At 46.9% G+C, this 21,852-nt stretch overlaps 1 protein-coding gene across 2 annotated transcripts in view; it reads left to right on the top strand.

Annotated features, from left to right (window-relative positions):
* ABCA6 (ATP binding cassette subfamily A member 6) overlaps positions 1-18,273 on the top strand; it is a 62,855-nt gene extending 44,582 nt beyond the window's left edge. Inside the window, exons 27-40 of one of the 2 annotated variants that reach the window (XM_005899332.3) lie at positions 2,514-2,633; positions 4,591-4,668; positions 6,095-6,186; positions 7,740-7,857; positions 8,883-9,000; positions 10,550-10,641; positions 10,887-11,065; positions 11,850-11,925; positions 11,999-12,093; positions 13,239-13,358; positions 13,759-13,899; positions 15,927-16,006; positions 17,531-17,586; positions 17,719-18,273. In XM_005899332.3, coding sequence (XP_005899394.2) covers positions 2,514-2,633; positions 4,591-4,668; positions 6,095-6,186; positions 7,740-7,857; positions 8,883-9,000; positions 10,550-10,641; positions 10,887-11,065; positions 11,850-11,925; positions 11,999-12,093; positions 13,239-13,358; positions 13,759-13,899; positions 15,927-16,006; positions 17,531-17,586; positions 17,719-17,820 — 1,467 coding nt within the window. In that variant the 3' untranslated portion in view covers positions 17,821-18,273. Of the gene's footprint in view, positions 1-2,513; positions 2,634-4,590; positions 4,669-6,094; positions 6,187-7,739; positions 7,858-8,882; positions 9,001-10,549; positions 10,642-10,886; positions 11,066-11,849; positions 11,926-11,998; positions 12,094-13,238; positions 13,359-13,758; positions 13,900-15,926; positions 16,007-17,530; positions 17,587-17,718 lie in introns of those variants that run through there. The other variant, XM_070388989.1, reaches the window with a different exon arrangement.
* Positions 18,274-21,852: the final 3,579 nt, after the last annotated feature.

Below are 21,852 nucleotides of genomic sequence, written 5' to 3'. Positions count from 1 at the left end.
CCCAAGCGAATCTTTTTGGCCATCCCAGTATTTCTCGGTATTCAGCTGGTAGTGACTACAGAGATACTTTTATTTGGAGGACTGATTTTGAGATAGTCATGAAAATTTGGTGCACCAAAGTCTTTCCATTCGTACTTTGCCGTGAGAACTCTTTTTTTTTTCCCAGCCAACAGACTTAATAATACTGCACGATGTAAACCCAGAAGCCGGGTAAGCAGAGCAGATGTCGTCTGACTGACGGTTGATTTCTTTTTAGCCGGTACTCTTGGTTTGCATACGTCCAGAAAAGGTGGACAAAAAATTCGTGCACACACTTTGTGTTTTCTTGTCGTTTTGGCTGTGAATAAAGTCTCTTTCAGGGCTGATGTTCAAGCGATGTCAGGGTTATTGGCCAACAGGGCCTCTGATAGGCCTGCTCCTGTCAGAGTGAGTGAGGACCCAACTATCCTGGTGTGAGCAACCTCGGAGACACTCTTTGAGCTTACTGGTCTTCAGTCCTAAGTCATCAGCAGCCCGGAGTCGTGCTTCCTTTTTCTTTATGTCTTTGCCCACTCACTCTGTTGGCTCTCGAGCAGAAACCACTCCAGGCTGAGATTTAGTAAATGCTGCTGCTGCTAAGTCACTTCAGTTGTGTCCGACTCTGTGCGACCCCATAGACGGCAGCCCACCAGGCTCCCCTGTCCCTGGGATTCTCCAGGCAAGAACACTGGAGTGGGGTGACATCTCCTTCTCCAATGCAGGAAAGTGAAAAGTGAAAGTGAAGTCACTCAATTGTGTCCGACTTTCAGCGACTCCATGGATTGCAGCCCACCAGGCTCCTCCATCCATGGGGTTTTCCAGGCAAGAGTACTGGAATGGGGTGCCATTGCCTTCTCCGTTTAGTAAATGCACTTCTAGACAAATGCCCGCTGCAGTGTGTCGAGGGAGAAGGCAGCCGCTGGGTTACCAGGCACTCCCCACTCACCCTGTCTGCACAGATCCGACAGCCTCTCAGATGAGGACTCACTCAGCATCTCCGGTAGAACCACGCCTCCCCCTCAGCTTTCGTTGCGGGAGCGGGCCAGGGAGGGGCTTTCCTCACGGATGAAGGCTCCGCAGTGATGCTTTCAGTCGGGAAAAACGAGAAAGAATTTTCTCAGCAGATTTCAAAGTGCGTCAACTCCCAACAGCAGATGACAGCGCTTCCAGAGCTCGAGACGTCAGACTCTGCCAGAGCGGAGCATCCGTGTGTCTCCACTTAGAGAGCAGAGACCCTCCCCTTGTCTCCCCCGCTCTCGCCCAGTTCTGTACATAGTAAAGCATGCAGGGCAGGTGAGGGCAGGCTTCCTCCAGCGCCTCGTAGAAGCAGACTGGAGTCTGCACCGTCTTCCTGTGAATTCCTCCTGCAGAATTCCTCAGCGGCAAGTGAATAAACCAACAAACAAGGAAATTGGGCTTTGTTGTTTCTAAGGAGAGTCACGATGATACCAAGGCCTTTTCTCTTAGGTTTGTGGATTAATATGATGATTAAGACGTTCCCACTCTCGTGTGAATGAGTAAGCCTTAGCAAATAAAGAACCACAGCACAGAACTGAACTTTTGACACTGAAAAACTACATTTTTCAAATCAAAATATATCTACAAATGATTGGAGATCTTTTTCCCCCTTTATTGCCAATTAATTTTAAATTTATTAAGGATTAAAATAAGACAAAGCAGTATTGCAAAAACAAAGCAAATTTTGCAAACTAAAAATTTCTTTCTTCACAATATAAAAAAAACACCATAGTGTTACAGTGTCATACTTGTTTATGTACTTTCAGATTATTTTCCTCTTTCTTTGCATTTGTCAGTTTCTTTTTTTATACCACTGAAAAGTAACCACATATTTACGGAATATTGAGATATCAGATTTGAAAAATAATGAAGATTATCTAGTATAATTCTCCTCATTTTATGGAGGGAGAAAATTAAGTATTCTGTTTTTGGATTTTTTTTCTTTGATACTTTAATCCTTTATAATTTCTTTTTTTAAATTTTTTATTGAAGTGCAGTTCATCTGCAGTGTTGCGTTTAATTTCTGCTCTTCAGCAAAGTGACTGTGACACATGTACTTCCTTTCCCGTTGAGGTTGATTGCAGCATATTGACTGTAGCTCCCCGTGCTCTATAGCACGACCTTGTTTATCCGTCCTGGACATAACAGTTTGTATCTGCTAGTCAAGTAACCTATTTAAAGTCACACAAAAATTAGTGACAGACTCGGGATAAAACTGAGGTCTCAGTGAGTCTGTTTGAACAATTTAGCTCTCACCTTCGTCTCCAGATTTTCCCTCTAAGGATTTCCTGTTGGGAGCGGAAGGTCATACACTTTCTGATAACAAAATCTCCTCCCTTCCCTTCTCCCTTTGAAAGGAGTGTGCCTGCAACGAGGGGAAACTCCCATGTATTTGATCAGAACACCCGCATCTCACGTACTTCCTCTAATATCAGTGGACTGAGTGTGGCGCTAACATGCTTCCCCTTGCCTTGTAGGTCACGGTCATCGCATTTGGCATCATTGTGCTATTTGGCTCAGGCGTCCCTGTCCTGATACCTTGCATGGCTTTAGCTCCCTCAGCAACCTTGATTGGATTTATAGCTTTTTTGCAAGAGGTAAGAAATGTTATCAAATGTGCCGTTAATTTTGAATGTGCAGCCCATTAAAGTGTTTTGCCTAAATCTACGAAAACAGACAGCAGGCTGGTGTTTTCCTGGAGCTGAGGTGGGAAAGGAGTGGGTGTCTCTTTAGGGTGGTGGAAATGTTCCTAAGTTAATTGCGGTGATGCTCTTGCAGCTCTGCGAATTTACTAAAAATCTTTGAATCGCACACTTAAAATGAATGAATTTTATGGCATGAGAATTTAACCACAATAAAGCCATTTTGAAAGCTTTGCCAGGAATTCCCTGGCGGTCGGTAGTTAGGACTCAGGACTTTTGCAGTGGAGGGCCCAGGTTCAATCCCTGGTCAGAGAACTGACATCCCAAAAAGCATACCAGGCAGCCAAAAAATAAAAATAAAAGCTTCTGCACTTTACAAAATGTAAACATTGTCAAATGTATTTAAAACGAATGCCAGATGGAAACACATTGCCTGATTCCATGGTATTCATTATCCAGTGTGAGCGTATACTCACATACAGTAACACTTACTCATCGAGAAATAGAAGTAAACTGATGCTGAAGCGCCAATACTTCGGCCACCTGATGTGAAGGTGGTCATTTCCAGTCTTTGGAAAAGACCCCGATGCTGGGAAGGATTGGGGGCAGGAGGAGAAGGGGACAACAGAGGATGAGATGGTTGGATGGCATCACCGACTCGATGGACGTGAGTTTGAGTAAACTCCAGGAGTTGGTGATGGACAGGGAGGCCTGGCGTGCTGAAGTCCATGGGGTTGCAAAGAGTCAGACACGACTGAGCGACTGAATACCAGACAGTAACAACTCTGCTGTGCGCTGTCCCGGCAGTTAAGGCACCACATGAATACCAGACAGTAACAACTCTGCTGTGCGCTGTCCCAGTAGTTAAGGCGCCACATGAACACCAGACAGTAACAACTGTGCTGTGCGCTGCCCCGGCAGTCGAGGCGCCACGGCAAGCAGGGCAGCACTGGTCTTCCTTTCACACTCAGTGGAGACAAAGACAGAGCGCCCCAGCCAGTCAGCGCCAGGGCCCCCAGGTTGCCAAGGAGACGGCGAGGGGCAAGGGGAAGGTCCGAGCCCAGCTGGGTCCCTGGGGAGCCCGAGGACCCTGCTGGGTCCTGAACAGTGGGCGGGGGCAGGCGGGGGAAGCCAAGGCCGGGATGCAGGAGAGGGTGCACAGGGCACTGAGGAGGCAGGGGCACTTCCGCAGAAGAGCTGGACGGCGAGGCGCGCAGAAAGCTCGGCCAGGAGCACACCGTCTTCCAGGAGGTGGTGGCTTAAAGGGAGTCGGAGGGCTCCCCTGACCCCATGTGCTCCCAGGGACCGGGGAAGTCGGCTGCAAAATGTCCTTTCCCTTCACTGGCACTGCCTGGAATTCCCTACTGCAAACTCATTCCTTCACGCAAAGCGTTTCTCTCCTGAGATGTAAGTCGCCCTGTGAGGCGAAATATACCAACCCACGTGTGTCACACACGGTTGGGAAGGAATGAGTGGTTTCTGAACATGTCGCTGATGAAGAAAGAATCACAGGATGGGACTAATTATTGTGGTGGAAACAGTCACCCCTGGGACCCAGGATGGCTCCTGGGGCCATTTAGGGCAAAGAAGGTGGAGCCCTAGAATCATTCACACTGTAGACCCCTCTGTCTGTTATGCTTGAGTGGACGGTCAGCAAACATTAAACCAAAATAGCAAGGAAAAATAGAAGAGATGGACAGACTTAGGTCACCTCCTTGGAGAGGCAGGCAGGGTTGGGTAGGGGTCCTCTCTTTTCTCTGTGGGGAATTGCTTGTCACCAGGGCACAAAGGGGGAATCAAACTTAATGAGGGAAATCTCCATATGTAAAATTCCGTGTTAATTAAATGCAAATAAGAACGCTGATGAATTTCCAGTGAGCCTTTTTTTTTTTTTTTTTTTTTTTCTTTGCAGAGAATCCATCGATACTGGATAAAATATCAAGAGGCAAATTATGACCTGAGTGCAGCTGACTTTCTAGTGTGCCTAATAGTAAGACGGCTTTTCTACCTCATTGCCTACTTTTTTGGGGGGTTATCATTTACTGTAGTAAATCTTTGGTCTTGTCTGAAGTGGGCCACTTTGAAAGTGTTTTTAATATAGTCTTACTCCAGTACTCTTGCCTGGAAAATCCCATGGACGGAGGAGCCTGGTAGGCTGCAGTCCATGGGGTCACTAAGAGTTGGGAACGACTGAGTGACTTCACTTTCACTTTTCACTTTCATGCATTGGAGAAGGAAATGGCAACCCACTCCAGTGTTCTTGCCTGGAGAATCCCAGGGACAGAGGAGCCTGGTGGGCAGCTGTCTATGGGGTCGCACAGAGTCAGACACGACTAAAGCGACTTAGCAGCAGCAGCAGAGAAAGCAATTACATTCAGATATGATTCTACGTTCTAGTTACTTCTTATATGCATGAATAGACTGTGTAAATCTAGGATGCAGTATAAAATTAGATTTTCTTATTTATCCTATCTACTGCCCCCTCCAAATTTGGGAATTTGTAAAGAAACCCATGCAATACAACTTAAATCCTGTGCAATTAGAGATAAATAAAGCAAAAGTTAAAAAAAAAATGAGAAGGGAAAGTGATTATACTGGTGTATATGGGCTGAAGAAAATTAGTGTCTTTGCATATATGGCAGTACTTTTTAGGCATAGATCAAAAATAGTAGTCCTTGCCCTCATGGGGCTTAAATTCTGGTGGAAGGAGGCAAATAATAAACTAAATAAATAACATGCTGTGTGAGATGGATGGACTTTAAAAATAAAAACCTGCAGGAGGCAAGGAAGCAAGCTGTGGGGACATCACGGGGAGGAATATTCCCAGAGCAGGGAGAAAAGTGACCCTGGCTTGATCCAGGGTCAGGCAGGTGGCCAGGTGGTTGGGGCAGGGTAGCCACAGGGGAGAGTGAAGGTCACAGAGAGAACCGAGCTGAGTGTGGGTGAGCAGAGTGGGTGGCTCGGTGATCCTGGGTCATGTCCAGGACTTTTATCTTCCTTGTGAGAGCCAGCAGCCAGCGGAGTTTTCAGGGAAGTGCTGTGATCTGATCTATGCTCAAAATACAGCTCCCGTTGCTCTGTTGAGAGTAGATGTTTGGGGCAAGGGAAGAAGAGAGACCCACAGCCAGGGGCTGCGGTGTTACTGTCAGTGATTACAGCCCGGCAGAGTGAGGAGCAGCCCTAGGTTCTGGGTAACTTTGAAAAGAGAAGCAGGTCACACGTGCTGCCAGACCAGATGTAGGTTGTACAACAGGAAGAAAGACAGGAGGCGGGTTCCCCGAATTGGATTGTTACTATAGAACTGATCTGTATGAATGCTTCATGACTGTTTTGTCTGAAGACAAAAGACCCAAACTACGATTCAGATGTTTCTGATGTGAACTCATCCCTCCGTGTAACTGTTTCTTTGCTCCTAGCCTTACTTCCAGGCTTTGCTCTTCATGTTTGTCCTGCGATGCCTAGAAGCAAAATGTGGAAAGAAAATAATGCAAAAGGATCCTGTTTTCAGGTTGGGATAAAAGTTAATTTCATACTTAATATTGCATTTTAATATTCCTAGGGAGTGGCTGCACCCCAACCTCTTAATGCTGATTTGTATTAACAGTATAAATAGCGTGGTCAGCAGATTTCTGGCTGAACTGCCAGGAAATGGGATACCCAGGCAGAGGCTTCCTTTGTAGCTCAGTTGGTGAAAGAATCTTCCTGCAACGCAGGAGACCTGGGTTCGATCCCTGGGTCAGGAAGAATTCCTGGAGAAGGAAACAGCAACCCACTCCAGTATTCTTGCCTGGAGAATCCCAAAGGACAGAGGAGCCTGGCGGGCTACAGTCAATGGGGTGGCAAGAGTCGGACACGACTTAGTGACTAAATCACCCCTACCAGGCAGAGTTCTGCCATTAATTAGCTGAAGGGAGCTTTCAAGCTCTCAAAAATTTAATGAGAACTCAAATACTTGTTTGACTTAGTATGAATAGAATGCTAGATTTCTAACTAAAAAAGATAGATATTCTATAAGCAAGAAAGGTTTACTGTATAGCACAGGGACCTGTGGTCAATATCTTATAATAAGTAACAAGGGAAAACAATCTGAAAAATAATATCCGTATGTACGTGTAACTGAACCACCTCCTGTGCACCTGAACCATTGTAAGCCAACTGTACTTCAGTAAAATATGTATACTAAGAAAAGCATTTTAGTGAGAACTCAGGCACGCCCTTTCCCACTCAAGAGGATCACGTGTGCCTGACCAGAGCGATAGGATGGAGTTGGTTCGGCAGCACGACTCAAGTGTTTTAGCAGGGGGAGACTCTAGTAAGGGTCAACAGTCAGGAATCCTGGAGTGGGCGGGTTGCCATTTCCTTCTCCAGGAGTCTTCACCCAGGGATCGAACCCAGGTCTCCGGCACTGCAGGCAGATCCTGAGCCACCAGGGAAGCTCCAAACAGGGAAGGGTACCAGGCAGATCCTGGGCGTGAGTAACACGGGCTCAGAGTCAGCAGAGAAGAACGCAGGGGACCACACGGGCTCAGCGTCAGCGGAGAAGAACACGGGACCTGATTCTTAAAGCAGCGGCAGTACTTGCTGAGAAGTTTGAAAGGGTCAGAGACACTCAGGAGAACAGCAGCAGCACAAGAAGGGGACTCGGCTGCAGGGGTGGGCGTTCCTGGCAAAAGAAGACTCACCGTTCACAGTCGGCCTCATCACCAGTGTGCTGAAAGGACCGTGGTGAAATCACAGAGAAGCTGGGTTTTTTTTAGCTTTTCACTTTGCATTATGGTGTAGCCGACCACAATGCCATAGTTTCAGGTGAGCAGCAAAGCGACTCCCCCCAGCACGTACCTGTATCCGCTCCCCCTCAAGCCCCCCGCCCGTCCAGGCTGCCACATGATGCGGAGCTCCTTGTGCCTGCAGTAGGAGCTTGCTGGTTACCTGTTTTAAGTATAGCTGGGTGTTCAAGTCTATGGCAGGGAGTGGAAGGGATAGTTAGAGAAGCTGATGTTTGATATATCTTTGACACCTAGCAAAAAAACCCACATGCTGTGTGTTTCATCTTTTCTGTAGAATTTCCCCCCAAAGCAGAGACGCTCGTTCAAATGCAGAAGAACCTATAGGTGAAGACGAAGATGTTCAAGCAGAAAGAATAAGAACAGCCACCGCCCTGAACACATCAATAGAGGAGGTAGGGATTCAAGTGTCAAAATGGGTGTTAATGGAATGCTCGGGAACTCAGGAATCGAGGTTGATGTGCTGGGTTTTGTTTAGAAAGTCTGGAGTTGGGTGTGTGTGCGCGCTCAGTGGTGTCTGACTGCGACCCCATGGACTGCAGCCTGCCAGGCTCCTCTGTCCCTGGGATTCTCCAGGCAAGAACACTGGAGCGGGCTGCCATTTCCTCCTCCAGGGGCTCTTCCCGACCAGGGACGGAACCCGCATCGCATGCATCGCTTGCATCTCCTGCACTGCAGGCGGGTTCTTTACCACGGAACCACCTGGGTAACCGTGCATTTAAGCAGTTCCTAAACATGCAGGCACTTCTTTCGAAGTCCTTCATGCTCAAAGAAGAATGCAAATCACACTGGTTTCATCTTGTTTGTTTGAGAAAAATGGCCTTAGATATATAGAGCTGCAATTTCAAACCCCCAGTCTCATGAGTCAAAGAATTTACGTGAGATTTGTTATAGAATGTCGGGTAGAGACTAAGATTTTAAGGATTACTCTTTGATTTTGATGTGGGAGGTGTTCACATGAGTCTAAATATTTCTGTTACTGGAAGACAAGAAGCCAGCCTGAAATGATGCTGTTTACTCAGTCCATTTATTTTTTGTTTGTCTCATAGATAAGTTTATTTGTGTTGTAGTTTAGATTGCATGTGTAAGTGATCTCATATGATATCTGTCTGTATCTTTCTGACTTAACTTCACTTAGTGTGATCATTTCTAGGTTCATCCATGTTGCTGCAAATGACCTGATTTCACTCTTTTTATGGCTGAGTAATACATATATATTCTTTATTCATTCATCTGCTTTTAGCAAGAAGTATTGTCAACATCCACCAGCATGTTACATCTGAGATAAGCAATGTGGATTGCCCTCAACGCAAATATGGATTGGTTCATGACGGGGGGCAAGAGAGGTTCCAGGAGGCAGAGCATAGAAATGAAAAGTGACTGCTGCTTAAGAGGAAAATCACTCTGTTCTGTGTTCCAGAAACCAGTCATAATTGCTAGCTGTCTTCACAAAGAGTATGCAGGCCAGAAGAAACGGTGCTTTTCAAGAAGGAGGAAGAAGACCGCAGTGCGAAATGTCTCCTTCTGTGTTAAAAAAGGTCTGGAACAGTCACTGCTTAAATTTGCCATTATTTTTAGAAATACCCACTGAACATCGAGGTTATCAACACCGTTGTACTCGCTGAAGCATTCATTCACTCATTCAACATATGTTTTTTTGAGTGTGCCAGGGGCTGTTTAAGAATCAGGAAATATAATTATGAAACAATAGACAAATGCATGACCTCATAGCTTTTACATCCCCGGAGGGGTCAGTAAACAGAAATGACTTACCAAGAGAGGTTTCAGATGTCACACTGGCCGGTTCTGTGGGGAACATTCAAATCTGTGAAATGACCTGAGTGACTCGGGGCCACATTCACTTAGGGTTGGAGTCTGAAAGCCTCAGTTGCTCAGTCGTGTCTGACTCTTTATGACCCCATGGACTGTGGCCCACCAGGCTCCTCTGTCCATGGATTCTCCAGGCAAGAATACTGGAGAGGGTTGCCATTCCCTTCTCCAGGGGATCCTCCCAACACGTGGATTGAACCCAGGTCTCATGCACTGCAGGTGGATTCTTTAGTGGGAAGCTTAGGGTTAGGAAAGACTTTTCTTGAGCAGAGACAGTTAAGCCAAAATCCAGGTGATAGCAGGCTTCAAGTTGGTGTAGTGGTAAAGAACCCACCTGCCAATACAGGAGACATAAGAGACTTGGATTCAGTCCCTGGGTCAGGAAGATTCTCCTGGAGGAGGGCATGGCAACCCACTCCAATATTCTTGCCTGGAAAAACCCATGGACAGAGGAGCCTGGCAGGCTGCAGTCCGTGGGGTCACACAGAGTCAGACACGACTGAAGCAACTTGGCACAGCTCAGCACTAGGCGATAAGAAGGTACCAGCAATGTTAGCGTGCAGAGATAAGAGCATCCCAGATGGAGGAAACAGCGAGGGTTCAGACCCAGGCATGCCTTTGGAGTGGGTGAGGCGCTCAGAGAGGCCAGCAGATGCTCTGTGAACGGAAGGGATGCTCTCAGAGGCAAGCAGGGCCCACGGGATCCAGTGTGAACCACAGCAGAGTTTAGATTTCAGGCCAGTTGAGCAGAATGCCTCTAGTGGGTTTTTGTCACCATTTAATTGATACTTTGAAAAATGTTTCACCCTGGCTATTATTTGTCCATGAATTTGGGTAGTGGACAAGTTAAGAGGCTTTCATATCATCGTACCATCTCAGATGAAAGATGATAATGACTCAGGCACAGGTGGTGGAGTTTGCGACGGAGGAAAGGCGCCTGACTCCCGGGTTTAGGAATTGCTTAGGTCCTCAGCAGGCCAGCCGTCCGCCCTATAAAAAATTATGGGCACCTTTTCCCACTGGAAGAGTAATCTGAAAAAAGACCCAAGTATGGACAGCAAATGTCAGTCTCTAAGCTTTTTTTCCAAAATGTTTTATATAATTATAGGGGCTAAAGCACATGTTTTGGCAACACAAATTACATATATAAATTTCAAAATGGCAATGGAGATGAACATGTATCTCAGAAAGTTGCTGAAGAAGCAGATCTATGTTATTGTTTTACTTCAATACTGATGGCGGGTGCCTCTCTTTCAGGAGAAATTTTGGGGTTGCTGGGACCTAATGGCGCTGGTAAAAGTTCATCTGTTAGAATGATATCTGGGATGATGACGCCAACAGCTGGAGAGGTAGCGCAAATGAAGATGAGGTTTCCGTTCCCCAAATAGACGTGCTATAGTAGAGGTGATGTCCTTGTGAGGCTGTACTGTGAGTAGTTTAAGTAGTTTTCTGTAATAAATATACGGGGTAACTGCTGTAATATTTCTCCCATGTTCAAAAACTCGAGGCATTCGTTAGTCACAAGTCAGTTTCTTGAGGAATCACGTGGCTGAAGACGGGCTTGCACGTTTCTGAAACCAGCACACTTTCTCAGGTGGAGCTGACGGGGTACGGTTCGGATCCGGATCAGCAGGGGGACATCAGCATCCGGTTCCTGGGCTACTGTCCCCAGGAGAACGTGCTGTGGCCCAGCCTGACCACGCGCGAGCATCTGGAGGTGTTTGCTGCTGTGAAAGGGCTGCGGCGAGCGGACGCCCACATGGCCATCTCACGGTACTGTGCGCCCATGAGGCTCCTCTGTGCTGTCGCTGACAAGGAGTGGGGAGTAGGGGGACATCTCCATCTTCCGGGAGCAGCAGGGGTTGAGTGGGGATGGGGGCCAGGGGCCAAACCCCACACCCGGCCGGGGGACCTTTAAAAGGTAACAGCGTAGAATAGCTGTCAGTGTCCAGTGATACAGAGGGCATCACTTACATGTAATCTAAACTGGGGCGCAGACAAACTTACCGAAGAAACAGGAGCAGACGCACAGGACAGATGTGTGTTTCCCCGGGAGCCCGAGATGTGGAGGGATGGCGAGAGTCTGGGCCTGGCGGTGCAAGCTCTCACACATAGAAGGATAAGTAACAGAGTCCTACTGTGCAGCACGGGGAACTCTGTTCAGTATCCTGGCTTAGACCAGAGGGAAAAGAACGTGAAAAGGAATGTGACAGGCATAGCTGATTCACTTCGCTGTACGGCAGAAATTAATGCAACATTGTAAACCAGCTACACTTCAACAGAATAAATTGAAAAAATTTTAAGTGAATGAATAATCGTCTATTTCATGAGAATTCAGGTTAGTTTTACAATTTTTTATGAGATGTAAATCTTTCATGTTCAGAGTAGATTTTTAAATTTTTTTTAATTGGGGGAGAATTGCTCTGCAGCGTTGCGTCGACGGTCAGTTCTGAGAGTGATGGTCCGAGGAGGACCCCAGGGCCGTCACCCCTGCGTCTGGTCGTCCTTCTCCCCACGTCCTCTCCTGATCTCGCCGTCTGGCCCTGTTTCCCACCAGGCTGGTGGACGCCTTCAGGCTGCACGAACAGCTGGACGTTCCCGTGCAGAAGTTATCGGGAGGGGCCGCCAGAAAGGTGCGTGTGTCCCGCGGGCTTCCTCCGTGGGTGGCGGGCGGCGGCAGGAACAGCCCGTGTCTCTGCCTTGCAGCTGTGTTTTGTGCTGAGCCTCCTGGGAGACCCGCCCATCCTGCTTCTGGATGAGCCGTCCACAGGCTTGGACCCCGCGGAGCAGAAGCAGCTGTGGTGAGCAGCCCCCGCAGGGCCAGGAGGAGGGGCCTTCTGTGAAAGGAGCGTTTTTAAGCTGACCTTGGAGAAGCAGATCCACTGACCCGCTAGCTGAGCGGAGACAACTCACAGTACCCGGGAAACCAGTGTTTAACGAGTAGATTCTCTCAGGGGCTTCCCTGGTGGCTCAGCAGTAAAGAACCCGCCTGCTGATGTAGGAGACAGGGGTTCGGTCCCTGGGTCGGAAAGATCCCCTGGAGGAGGGCATGATAACCCACTGCAGTATTCTTGCCTGGAGAATCCATGGACAGAGGAACCTGGCGGGCTGCAGTCCGTGTGGTTGCAATGAGTCGGACACGACCTAGCAACTGAGCAGCACATCCCCTCATAGGGCACCAGCTTCAAGCGGCGTTCGAGTGGAGTTAGAGAACCTCTCAGGATCTTGCTGGCGTTTTAGGTCTTGCGATTTGGAATGTAGATTAATTTTGCCAGTTATTGAGATGTCTGTAACTTTTTCCTTAGAAACTGTTAGCTTGCTAATACATTTTCCTCCTTTGCTTCGACCCCCGTCCTCCGCTGCCTTTACCTAACCTGTTAAATTTGTTGATATAGATTTTCATTTAATAGTTTTTAAATTCTTCTTATGTTCCTATCGAGAACTTTATATTTGGAGTTATAAAATCCTCCAACCCACTTTCATATTTGTGTCTGTCCAGTATTTTCCCAACTTTTTAAAAGAACTTTGTTATGGAAATTTTATACAACTGGAAAGAGAATCATCTGTGACTCTATTAAGCCAAATGTTCTCCATGTAAGGCCAATCTTTCTTCGTCTTTGCCTCTACCCACTTCCTTTTGCTGCTTTCCAATTATTTTGAAGCAAATACTAGGCAGCATATCCTTCGTTTATAAACATTTCGATTAACTTCTGCTAAAGAAATGAAATTTTCTTTCTTTTAACTTAACCAGAATGCCATTAACACACCTAAAAACACCTAAAAACTTTTACCAAAACCTTCTAAGTAATCACATTTTCCTGTTTGTTTTTTTAAATTTACGATTTAAATATGATTCATGAATTGTATTTTATCCATAAAATTTCCCTTCCGTCTCTCTTTTTTCTCACCCTTTTAAAATACGGCGTTACTGTTGGGGCTCATTCAGGCAGACGGTCCAGAGAGCCGTTAGAAACACGGCGAGGGGCGCCCTGCTGACCACCCACTCCATGGCCGAGGCGGAGGCCGTGTGCGACCGCGTGGCCATCATGGTGTCCGGGAGGCTGAGGTGGGTGCCGGCCAAGCCTGCCCTGGAATTCTAAACGAGACTTGCTGTGAAAGGGCTAAGCTTGCCCAGTGGCTCAGCGGTAAAGAATCCAGATGCAGGTTGGATCCCTGGTTCTGGACCATCCCCTGGAGAAGGAAATGGCAACCTGCTCCAGTATTCTTGCCTGGAGAATCCCATGAACAGAGGAGCCTGGCGGACTACAGTCCCTGGGCTCACGAAGACCTGGACACAACTTAGCAACTAACACAGCAACGACATGAAAAGGGCAAAACCACTGTAACCAGCTGACACTCTTCCCCCCGCCCTCAGGGACCCCTTTCCCTACATCTGAAATTTAAGAATAACAGGACAAAATCCCAGGGGTGAGATTTTCCCAGCGTGTCTTCCTTCTTGTTCGCAGATGCATCGGCTCCATCCAACACCTGAAAAACAGCCTCGGCAAGGATTACATTCTGGAACTGAAACTGAAGGAGGCTTCCCAGGGGATGTCGGTCCACACGGAGGTCCTGAGGCTGTTCCCTCGGGCCGCCCTGCAGGAAAGGTGAAGCCACTCTTGGTTGTGGAGGAGCAGGTTGGCTTTTTCCATCCGCAGTTCCTTCTCTGCTCTGCAAGCACTTCAGGGCGATTAGACTTCAGCATCAAGGGAGGGACCTCAGAAACAGATTTAAGTCTTCCCGATCATAGGAGATTTGTGAGAGTCCCCAGGAAGATGTGTCCCCCCAGGGAGGCCTGGGGATACCGGCCTGGGCCTCCGCGGCCACCCAAGGCTGGTCCCCAGGTCTGGAGCGGGACTTGGAAAAACCGGAGAGGAAGTTCTGATGACCTGAATCTGCACAGAAGCACAGCCAGCCCGGGACACCTTCCCCAGGCTTCCCTGTAAATATTTAAAAGACGTAAATATTTACCATTTTAAAGATGCAAGTGTTTAGAGTGAACCAGCCCCATCGGAAACAGCAATTGGGACCATCAAAGCGTGTGCCTTTAGTGGGGTTTTCCTGCCTCACAATGAAGAACGGAAGGGAGTGTGTCTGTGAGCATAGAGGCAGAGGGGTGTGGTTTTTTAAGGGGAGGGCAGGGAGCTGGAGCAGGAGCTGAATTTGAAATTCCTTGTGGGGAGAAGCCATGGAAGAAGCAGGTGTAACACCCAGTACAAAGTAACAGAATTATCTAGCTGGGTGCAGGGACACGGACTCAGTCCCATTCCCAGACCCTCAAGCCACGGCTTTGATGTAGATGGAGAGGCAGGAGAGCCAAGCTGGGTGGAGACCAGGGTCTGAGCGGCTTCGGGGCAGCCGGGGGCTTCACAATCTGTCGAGAACGAGCCATGCGTGGGGCCTGAGGTCTCAGCAGAGGTGGGACAAGGGGACCGGGGCAGAAATCAGCCCCAGCACTTTCTCTCCTTCAAGCTGGGTCAACTGCAGGTTGGCACAAGCCATCGGGCTGCCTCCCTCTACAAGGATTGCTGCTGCAGCTGCGGACCTCCAACGCCCCTGAGAGCGTTCCGGGGGGAGGGCAGGCATGAGGCGTCTGTGCCCCTGGGAAACAGCTCCGGGCCTCAGATGGTTAGATGTTCTCAGGAGCCCATTTTACGAGCCCAACTCTTGCACCTCCCCACATCTAGAAAAGCACCAACCTCCTTCATGGCGACGATGGCTCCTCATGGTCAGTAGCAACTGTCACGAGACCAGCAGAATCCTCGGCAAAGAAACACGTGCCCGATTACACATACCCCCCTCCACCAGAATCACCTCCATACTGGCCTTGCCCCGCGGCCTCTTGGGAGCAGTGTCTCAGCGATCTCAGGCGCTGTCTCTCAGGCTACAGTCCTCATTCTGCCCCAAATCAAACAACTCACAACTCTCAAGTTGTGCTTTTTTTTTTAAGTGTAAAGCCGTCTCAATCCCTCACTATTATGACTCTCACTCTCAACCATGTCTCTTGCCTTCGCTTTCTGGTTACAGGGATGAAATGTTGGGATTAGTTCTAAATTATTCAAACTCATCAGAGGGATTCATTCAGAATGCCTATGTTCCATGAGAAATAGGTTTGAATAAACTAAACTGAGCGTTGTGTTGCTCAGTTGCTAAACGGTGTCTGACTCTTTGAAACCCCGTGGGCTGCAGCAAGCCAGACTCCCCTGTCCTTCAGTATTTCCTGGAGCTTGCTCAAATTCGTGTCCATCGAGTCGGTGATGCCATCCAACCATCTCATCCTCTGTCGCCCTCTTGTCCTGCCCTCCGTCTTTCCCAGCATCAGGGTCTTTTCCAATGAGTCAGCTCTTTGCGTCAGATGGCTGAAGTATTAGAGCATAAATGTGATTAGACTGGATCATTTCCAGGAGAATTATCTCCAACTGCCAGCCAACAAAGCCACTGCAAGAAATATCTATTGAAATTTATCTTATTGTTTCATATTGAAGCCAAATGTTAGTTTGTATTCATTTTATCTGTTAATAAATTTTTTAAAATAATAAAATATATTTACTAACTTTTAACATCAGCATTTATTTTGATGGTCTTTTTCCCCCTTGAAACTCAAGATGAAGTGTGACCGTGTCTCTGTCTCCAGGTACTCCTCATCCTCGGCTTACAGGCTGCCTGTGCAGGACGTTCAGCCCCTCTCTCAGGCCTTTCACAAGTTAGAGACAGGTAAGCGTGGCCATTTTTAAATAAAACCTTTGAAGAATTAGTTCTTACCTTAATTATGTTCATTTTTCAATTGATGTACAGCTGATTTACACTATTTGTTTCAGGCATACAAGGTAGTGGTTCAAAGTTTTTGTAGATTATACTCCATTTAAAATTAGTATAAAATGCTGGCTGTATTCCCTGTGCTGTACAGTACGTCCTTGTAGTTTTTACTTTATGTGAGATATATATATACACAGCACACGTTCTTTATCCATTTGTCTGTAGATGGGCACTTAGTTGGCTTCCAAATGTTAGCTATTGTAGACAACGCTATTTTTGAACATTGGAGTATGTGAACCTTCTTGAATTGGTGTTTTCATTTTCTTTAGCTGTATATCCAGGAGTGGGATTTCTAGATCACAGAGTAGTTCTATTTTTAGAACAAGCTGCAAGCTAGGAGACGTTGGTAAAGCTACATAACCCCTGTGTGTCTAGATGGCTCGTCTCTAAGTGAAAGGTGGTGTCAGTGGCCACTTGGCAGGATTACTTAGAGGACTGAGTAACCTCATCTGGAAGAGCCTAGAACAGTGCCCGACTCCTCATGTCTGAGACGGAAGAGCTCTCCGGCTTGCTTTCTTGCTCTTTCTAACACACCAGACACAGCCGCCTGCCCCTGCACAGGGCTGCACACTCTGATCCTTCTTCCCGGAATTCTGCTTCTTAAATGTCCAGGCTGTTCCTCACTTCTCTTAGGTTTATGCTCAATTATCACCTTATTACTGTGACCTTCCTTAAAACCATCCTGGAAACATCTCTTATTTGCTAGATGTATCTTTTCTCCAGAGGAGCTACTGTTAACTTTATTACACGTGTAAGTGCTTCTTTAGAATGCAGACGGCATGAAGGCAGAGGTTTAGGCTTTGCCTGATCTCTCCTGCTCCGTCCCTGGCACCCAGGGGTGGCTCATGCATAGAGGATCCTGAGTGTGTAAACGGTGAACCGTGCACCCGTGAGTGTGTGTGGAGTGCATCTGATGGCCGGTCTCACGCAGATTTTCTGGTGGGGAGGCCCAGTAGAGAGACGGGCCTGGAGAGGAACTGGCTGTAGCACAGTGATGCAGGACTTTGAGATCTTTTTAAAGGGAATGAGATGGAATTGCAACCTTCCTCTGTGTAAGAATGTATCGCTGAGTTCCTCAGTCCCTCAAGGAACTTAGCTGTCTCCCCAAGATACACGTACTAATAGGTTGGCTATGAAGTTTGTTTGAGTTTTTCCATAAGATGTTATGAAAGAACTTTGTGGCCAACCCAGTAATAAACCATATTATCAGTAAGTAATGTGAGGAAATTCTAATGTCAAGATGAGTTTAATATGCGTTTATACCGATACTATGACTTCTCACTTCATTCTTTCACCAAACATTTGTTCATTCCGTTCTGTGTTCCATTTATACTCATTACTGGCACTTTTATTTTAGATGACTTAGATGGTTGGTAATAAATAAATTGTAAACATCTACTACCAGTCTATTTTTTCTTTCAGTGAAACGTAACTTTAACCTGGAAGAATACAGCCTCTCTCAGTGCACCTTGGGAAAGGTGAGTCGTCCCGTGTGGTCTGGCGTCCTTCCTGTAAATTTCACGCAAAAGTCCCGTGTATATTGCCTGTTTCTTTTGAGGCCAATCAACAGCTTGCTTATTGTTTTTCCTTCTTCTTTGCCTCCCATTCAGGTGTTCTTAGAACTTTCTAAGGAGCAGGAGCTGGGAAATGTCGATGAAGAGGTTAATACAACCATGAGGTGGAAACTCCTCTGCCATTCAGAGGGCCCTTGAAGCCTCCAGCTTGATCATTCTCTGTTGATATTATTTAAGCTCATGTCATATGTAACAATTAGCAGTATATATAATTTTAAAACAACTTCCCAGTTGGTGCTAGTGGTAAAGAACTCACCTGCCAATGCAAGAGACACAAGAGACGCGGATTCAATCCCTGGGTCAGGAAGATCTCCTGGAGGAGGGCACGGCAACCCACCCCAGTGTTCTTGCCTGGAGAATCCCACGGACAGGGGAGCCTGCTGAATAGCACAGGGAACCGGTACTCAGGGCTCTGTGGTGACCTAAATGGGAAGGAAATCCAAAAAAGAGGAGTTGTATGTATATGTATAACTAACTCTCTTTGCTGTACCATGGAGACTCTCACAACATTGTAAAGCAACTATACTTCGATAAAAATGAATAACAAAGACACAGATTTTATAAACAAAAAATAAAATAAATTTAAAATTGTGTAGTGGAAAGGTTGTTTATGTGTGGTGTGAAACAGATTGCTTCCAATTTCAAGATGGTAGTTAGGCAAAAGGTAAGACAGGGAAAATATATCTCAAAGACCTAGTAAACTTCCAATAAAAAAAATTGACTAGAAGGCAGGCCATATTTGACCCATGTATTAGCTGAAAATTTCCTAGAGCTTAAAAACAGATACAAGTTCTTTGACTTTTTTTTAATGGAAGTATAGTTGATACATGGGGCTTCTCTGATAGCTCAGTTGGTAAAAAAAATTTGCCTTCAATGCAGGAGACCCCTTTCAATTCCTGGGTCGGGAAGATCTGGAATAGGGAAAAGCTACCCACTCCAGTGTTCTTGGGCTTCCCTTGTAGCTTAGCTGGTAACGAATCCGCCTGCAATTCAGGAGGCCTGGGTTCGATCCCTGGGTTGGGAAGATCCCCTGGAGAAGGGAAAGGCTACCCACTCCAGTATTCTGGCCTGGAGAATTCCATGGACTGTATAGTTCATGGGGTCGCAAAGAGTAGGACACAACTGAGCGACTTTTACTTCCTTATAGCTGATGTATAATATTAGTGTCACGTATATAATGTAGTGATTCAAAATTTTTACAGATTATAGTTCCTTTAAAGTTATTGCAAAGCGTGGCCCTTCCCTGGGCTGTGTAGTGTGTCCTCGCAGCTCACTTGTTCACACAGTGGCTTGTGCTCTTGACCCCTCTTCCTTCCCTACTCCCCTCACCCCGCTGGTGACCGATAGTTTGCTCTCTATATCTGTGAGTCTGTTTCTGATTTGTTTTACTCAGTCATTTATTTTTTAGATTCCACACATAAGTGATCACATATTCCTCCTTTACTACCCTGCCCAACAAACCCTAAATTTAAAAATTCTGTATGACCCCATTGGATGCTGTTGTGTTCTCTGACACTTACAGGTGAGAAAAGTGAAGTTTCCAGAGAAAATCACTTGCCAGCACTGCACAGCCCGTAAGAAGCAGGGCTAAGGTTTCAAGGTCAAATGTGCTGAAGGACGTCCTCAGGGGCAGGAAGGGAGCACGTTGTCCAGCTCAGGCCGTGGAGGGAAGACGGGTGGAGACGCTGAGTGTTAACATCTCCCAAAGAGCGTAGGCTTAGATACATCGGCCAACGTTAAAAGGTGAGCACCAGTAGAACAACATACCGGGAGGTTCTCACTCAGAACTTTCCAGATGAAGAGAAAACAAGAGCAAGGAGAGGAACAGAGGGAAAACAATCTGTGTAGGAGTGGGGAAGTGGAAAACCACAGGCAAGCTTAATTTAGACACTGTCCCATCAAACAGCTGGGTGAGGCAGACTGCTGATCCTACGACATACATTCCTTGTGGAAAGTAAAAGATTTGCAGAAGAGGTGAAAGAAAAATAAAATTATTCTGCTCCATGAGACATCCCAGAGGCAGATCATGTTGTTTAGTCACTAAGTCGTGTCTGACTCTTGCTACTCCATGGACGGTAGCCCGCCAAGCTCCTCTGTCCATGGGATTGTCTAGGCAAGAATACTGGAGTGGGTAGCCATTCCTTTCTCCAGGGAATTGTCCCAACCGAGGGGATTCACCTGCGTCTCTTGTGTTTCTTGAATTGGCAGGCAGGGTCTTTACCTCTGAGCCACCTGGGAAGCCCGGGCAGATCACGGAGAGAGGCTAAAAGATGCCCAAGAAATGGGACCACAAATAAGATTGGAAGATGGTAATATGTCATACAAAGGGTGTGGCAAGACAAAAAAAAAAGTTCATAAAGCAGGACCAAGCAAAATATTATATTTTTAAGAAAAAAGGAAATTTTGGGAGAGTATCTACCAAAACCCAAATGTAGGCAGTGCAGCTAGGTCAGGAAAGGTGAAGGGCCAGAGCAGGGAAGACTCTGGAAAAGAGCAGCGTCCCCGCCTCTTTCTGTCAGGCTCTGGGCTGCTGCGTGCTCTCTTGGCAGATCAGGTCCTTACACTTTGACCTGGCGCGGTTTTGAGGGCTGCACACAAGTCCCACGGCCCCAGGTACTCTGCACAAATCGCCAGGAGAGTATCCAGGAGGAGGCGTTAGCTCCATGCAAAAGACAGCATCTGACGTCCAGCCCTGGAGAATACTGCTGCAAAACACAGGAGGCAAAGTCAAGGAGAACCATAAAACGCATGCACCTCCCTGAGACTCGCGGAGGGAAGAGAGACATACGGAGGGCTCATGACACGGCACTTGTCATCTGAGCTCCCAGGCTGAAGGCGGGGTTTAACCCAGGTTCTGTTGCTCGCCAGCTGTTTGATTTTGTGCAAGTTATTTAAGCTCAGGGACTCACTTTACTCATCTGTGAAATAGGAGTGATTGGACTTTCCAGTGAAGGGGATAAGCTATGCATAGCCCTGTGCTATAAATAACGGGGCTTCTTTGAAAAATAAGAATGACTTTCTCATCAGCCCCAGGCGAAGGGCTGGGAGCAGTAAAAAGTACGTTGTGGAAAGACATCTTGAAAACAAGATGTTGAAGTACTGATGTGACTGATGGAAAACCATCAGTGACTGTTCCCGTAACCAGAGCCTTGAGAGAGTTGCTGAGAAAGGGCATCACTAGCCAAAAAGCTAAACAGTCCTGAAAGGCCTAAAGGTTTGGCATTGAGGACTGTGCATTGTATGTCTTTATCCCCGATCTGAGATTGTAAAGAACAGATATCTCTAGAGCACGAACAAGGAAGTAGAAGTTAACAATAAAAGACACGTGCGGATCAGGATCTGGGTTTTGCCTTCGAGTGGCATCAGCCCTCCGACTCCCACTGTATTTCTGAGTCTTCTTTTCCTTAATTCTTCTGTGCCACCGCTCCCTCGGGTCGGTTCGTTGTTGGGCTGATCCTGACATCCAGTTGGCTCAGAGGTGAAGAATCTGCCCGCCAGTGCAGGAGACACAGCCCTGGGTTCCATCCCTGGGTCAGGAAGATCCCCTGGAGGAGAGCATGGCAACCACTCCAGTGTTCTTGCCTGGAGAATCCCACGGACAGAGGAGCCTGGTGGGTTACAATCCAAAGCGTCTCAAAAGAGTCAGACACAACTGAGCAGGCACGTGCATGATAATGCCCACCTCGTGAGATTCTTATGTTTATTCAGTGTGGCAATATTTCACTGTGCCTTGCACATAATAAATACCATATGTGATTGCTTCATAAGGACATTACACTACAAAATTAGTGCTATTCCACTTTTGAAATCCCAACAGGACAGTTGTTTTTTAATTGGGAAGCGGAAACCAAAGCTTATTTAGAAGAGTGCAGACATGACTTGACCAAGAAAATGTTGAAAAAGAGGATTAATGAGGGTGTGCTTGCTGTGTTACGACACTATAAAGATTACCACATGGTCAAAGAAGAGGCCAGCGTGTTGAAAGAAAAGAATCCAGTCCAGAAGCCAACTGGGGTCAGAAGACATAATCTCTCTCCTAGATACAAAGTTCATCTGAAAACAAAATGTCCACATTATATTCTCTGGCAGGTGTTCTTAAGTCTGATACTTTTGTATCTTCTGCAGAAGACAGCAGCCGTACAGCAACAATCAGAGCCTGTCTGTGTTTGA

Source organism: Bos mutus, chromosome 19, assembly GCF_027580195.1.
Source record: "Bos mutus isolate GX-2022 chromosome 19, NWIPB_WYAK_1.1, whole genome shotgun sequence".
Taxonomy (NCBI): domain Eukaryota; kingdom Metazoa; phylum Chordata; class Mammalia; order Artiodactyla; family Bovidae; genus Bos; species Bos mutus.
The sequence above is the reverse complement of the archived record's forward strand: the minus strand, read 5'-3'. Positions and strand labels throughout refer to the sequence as shown.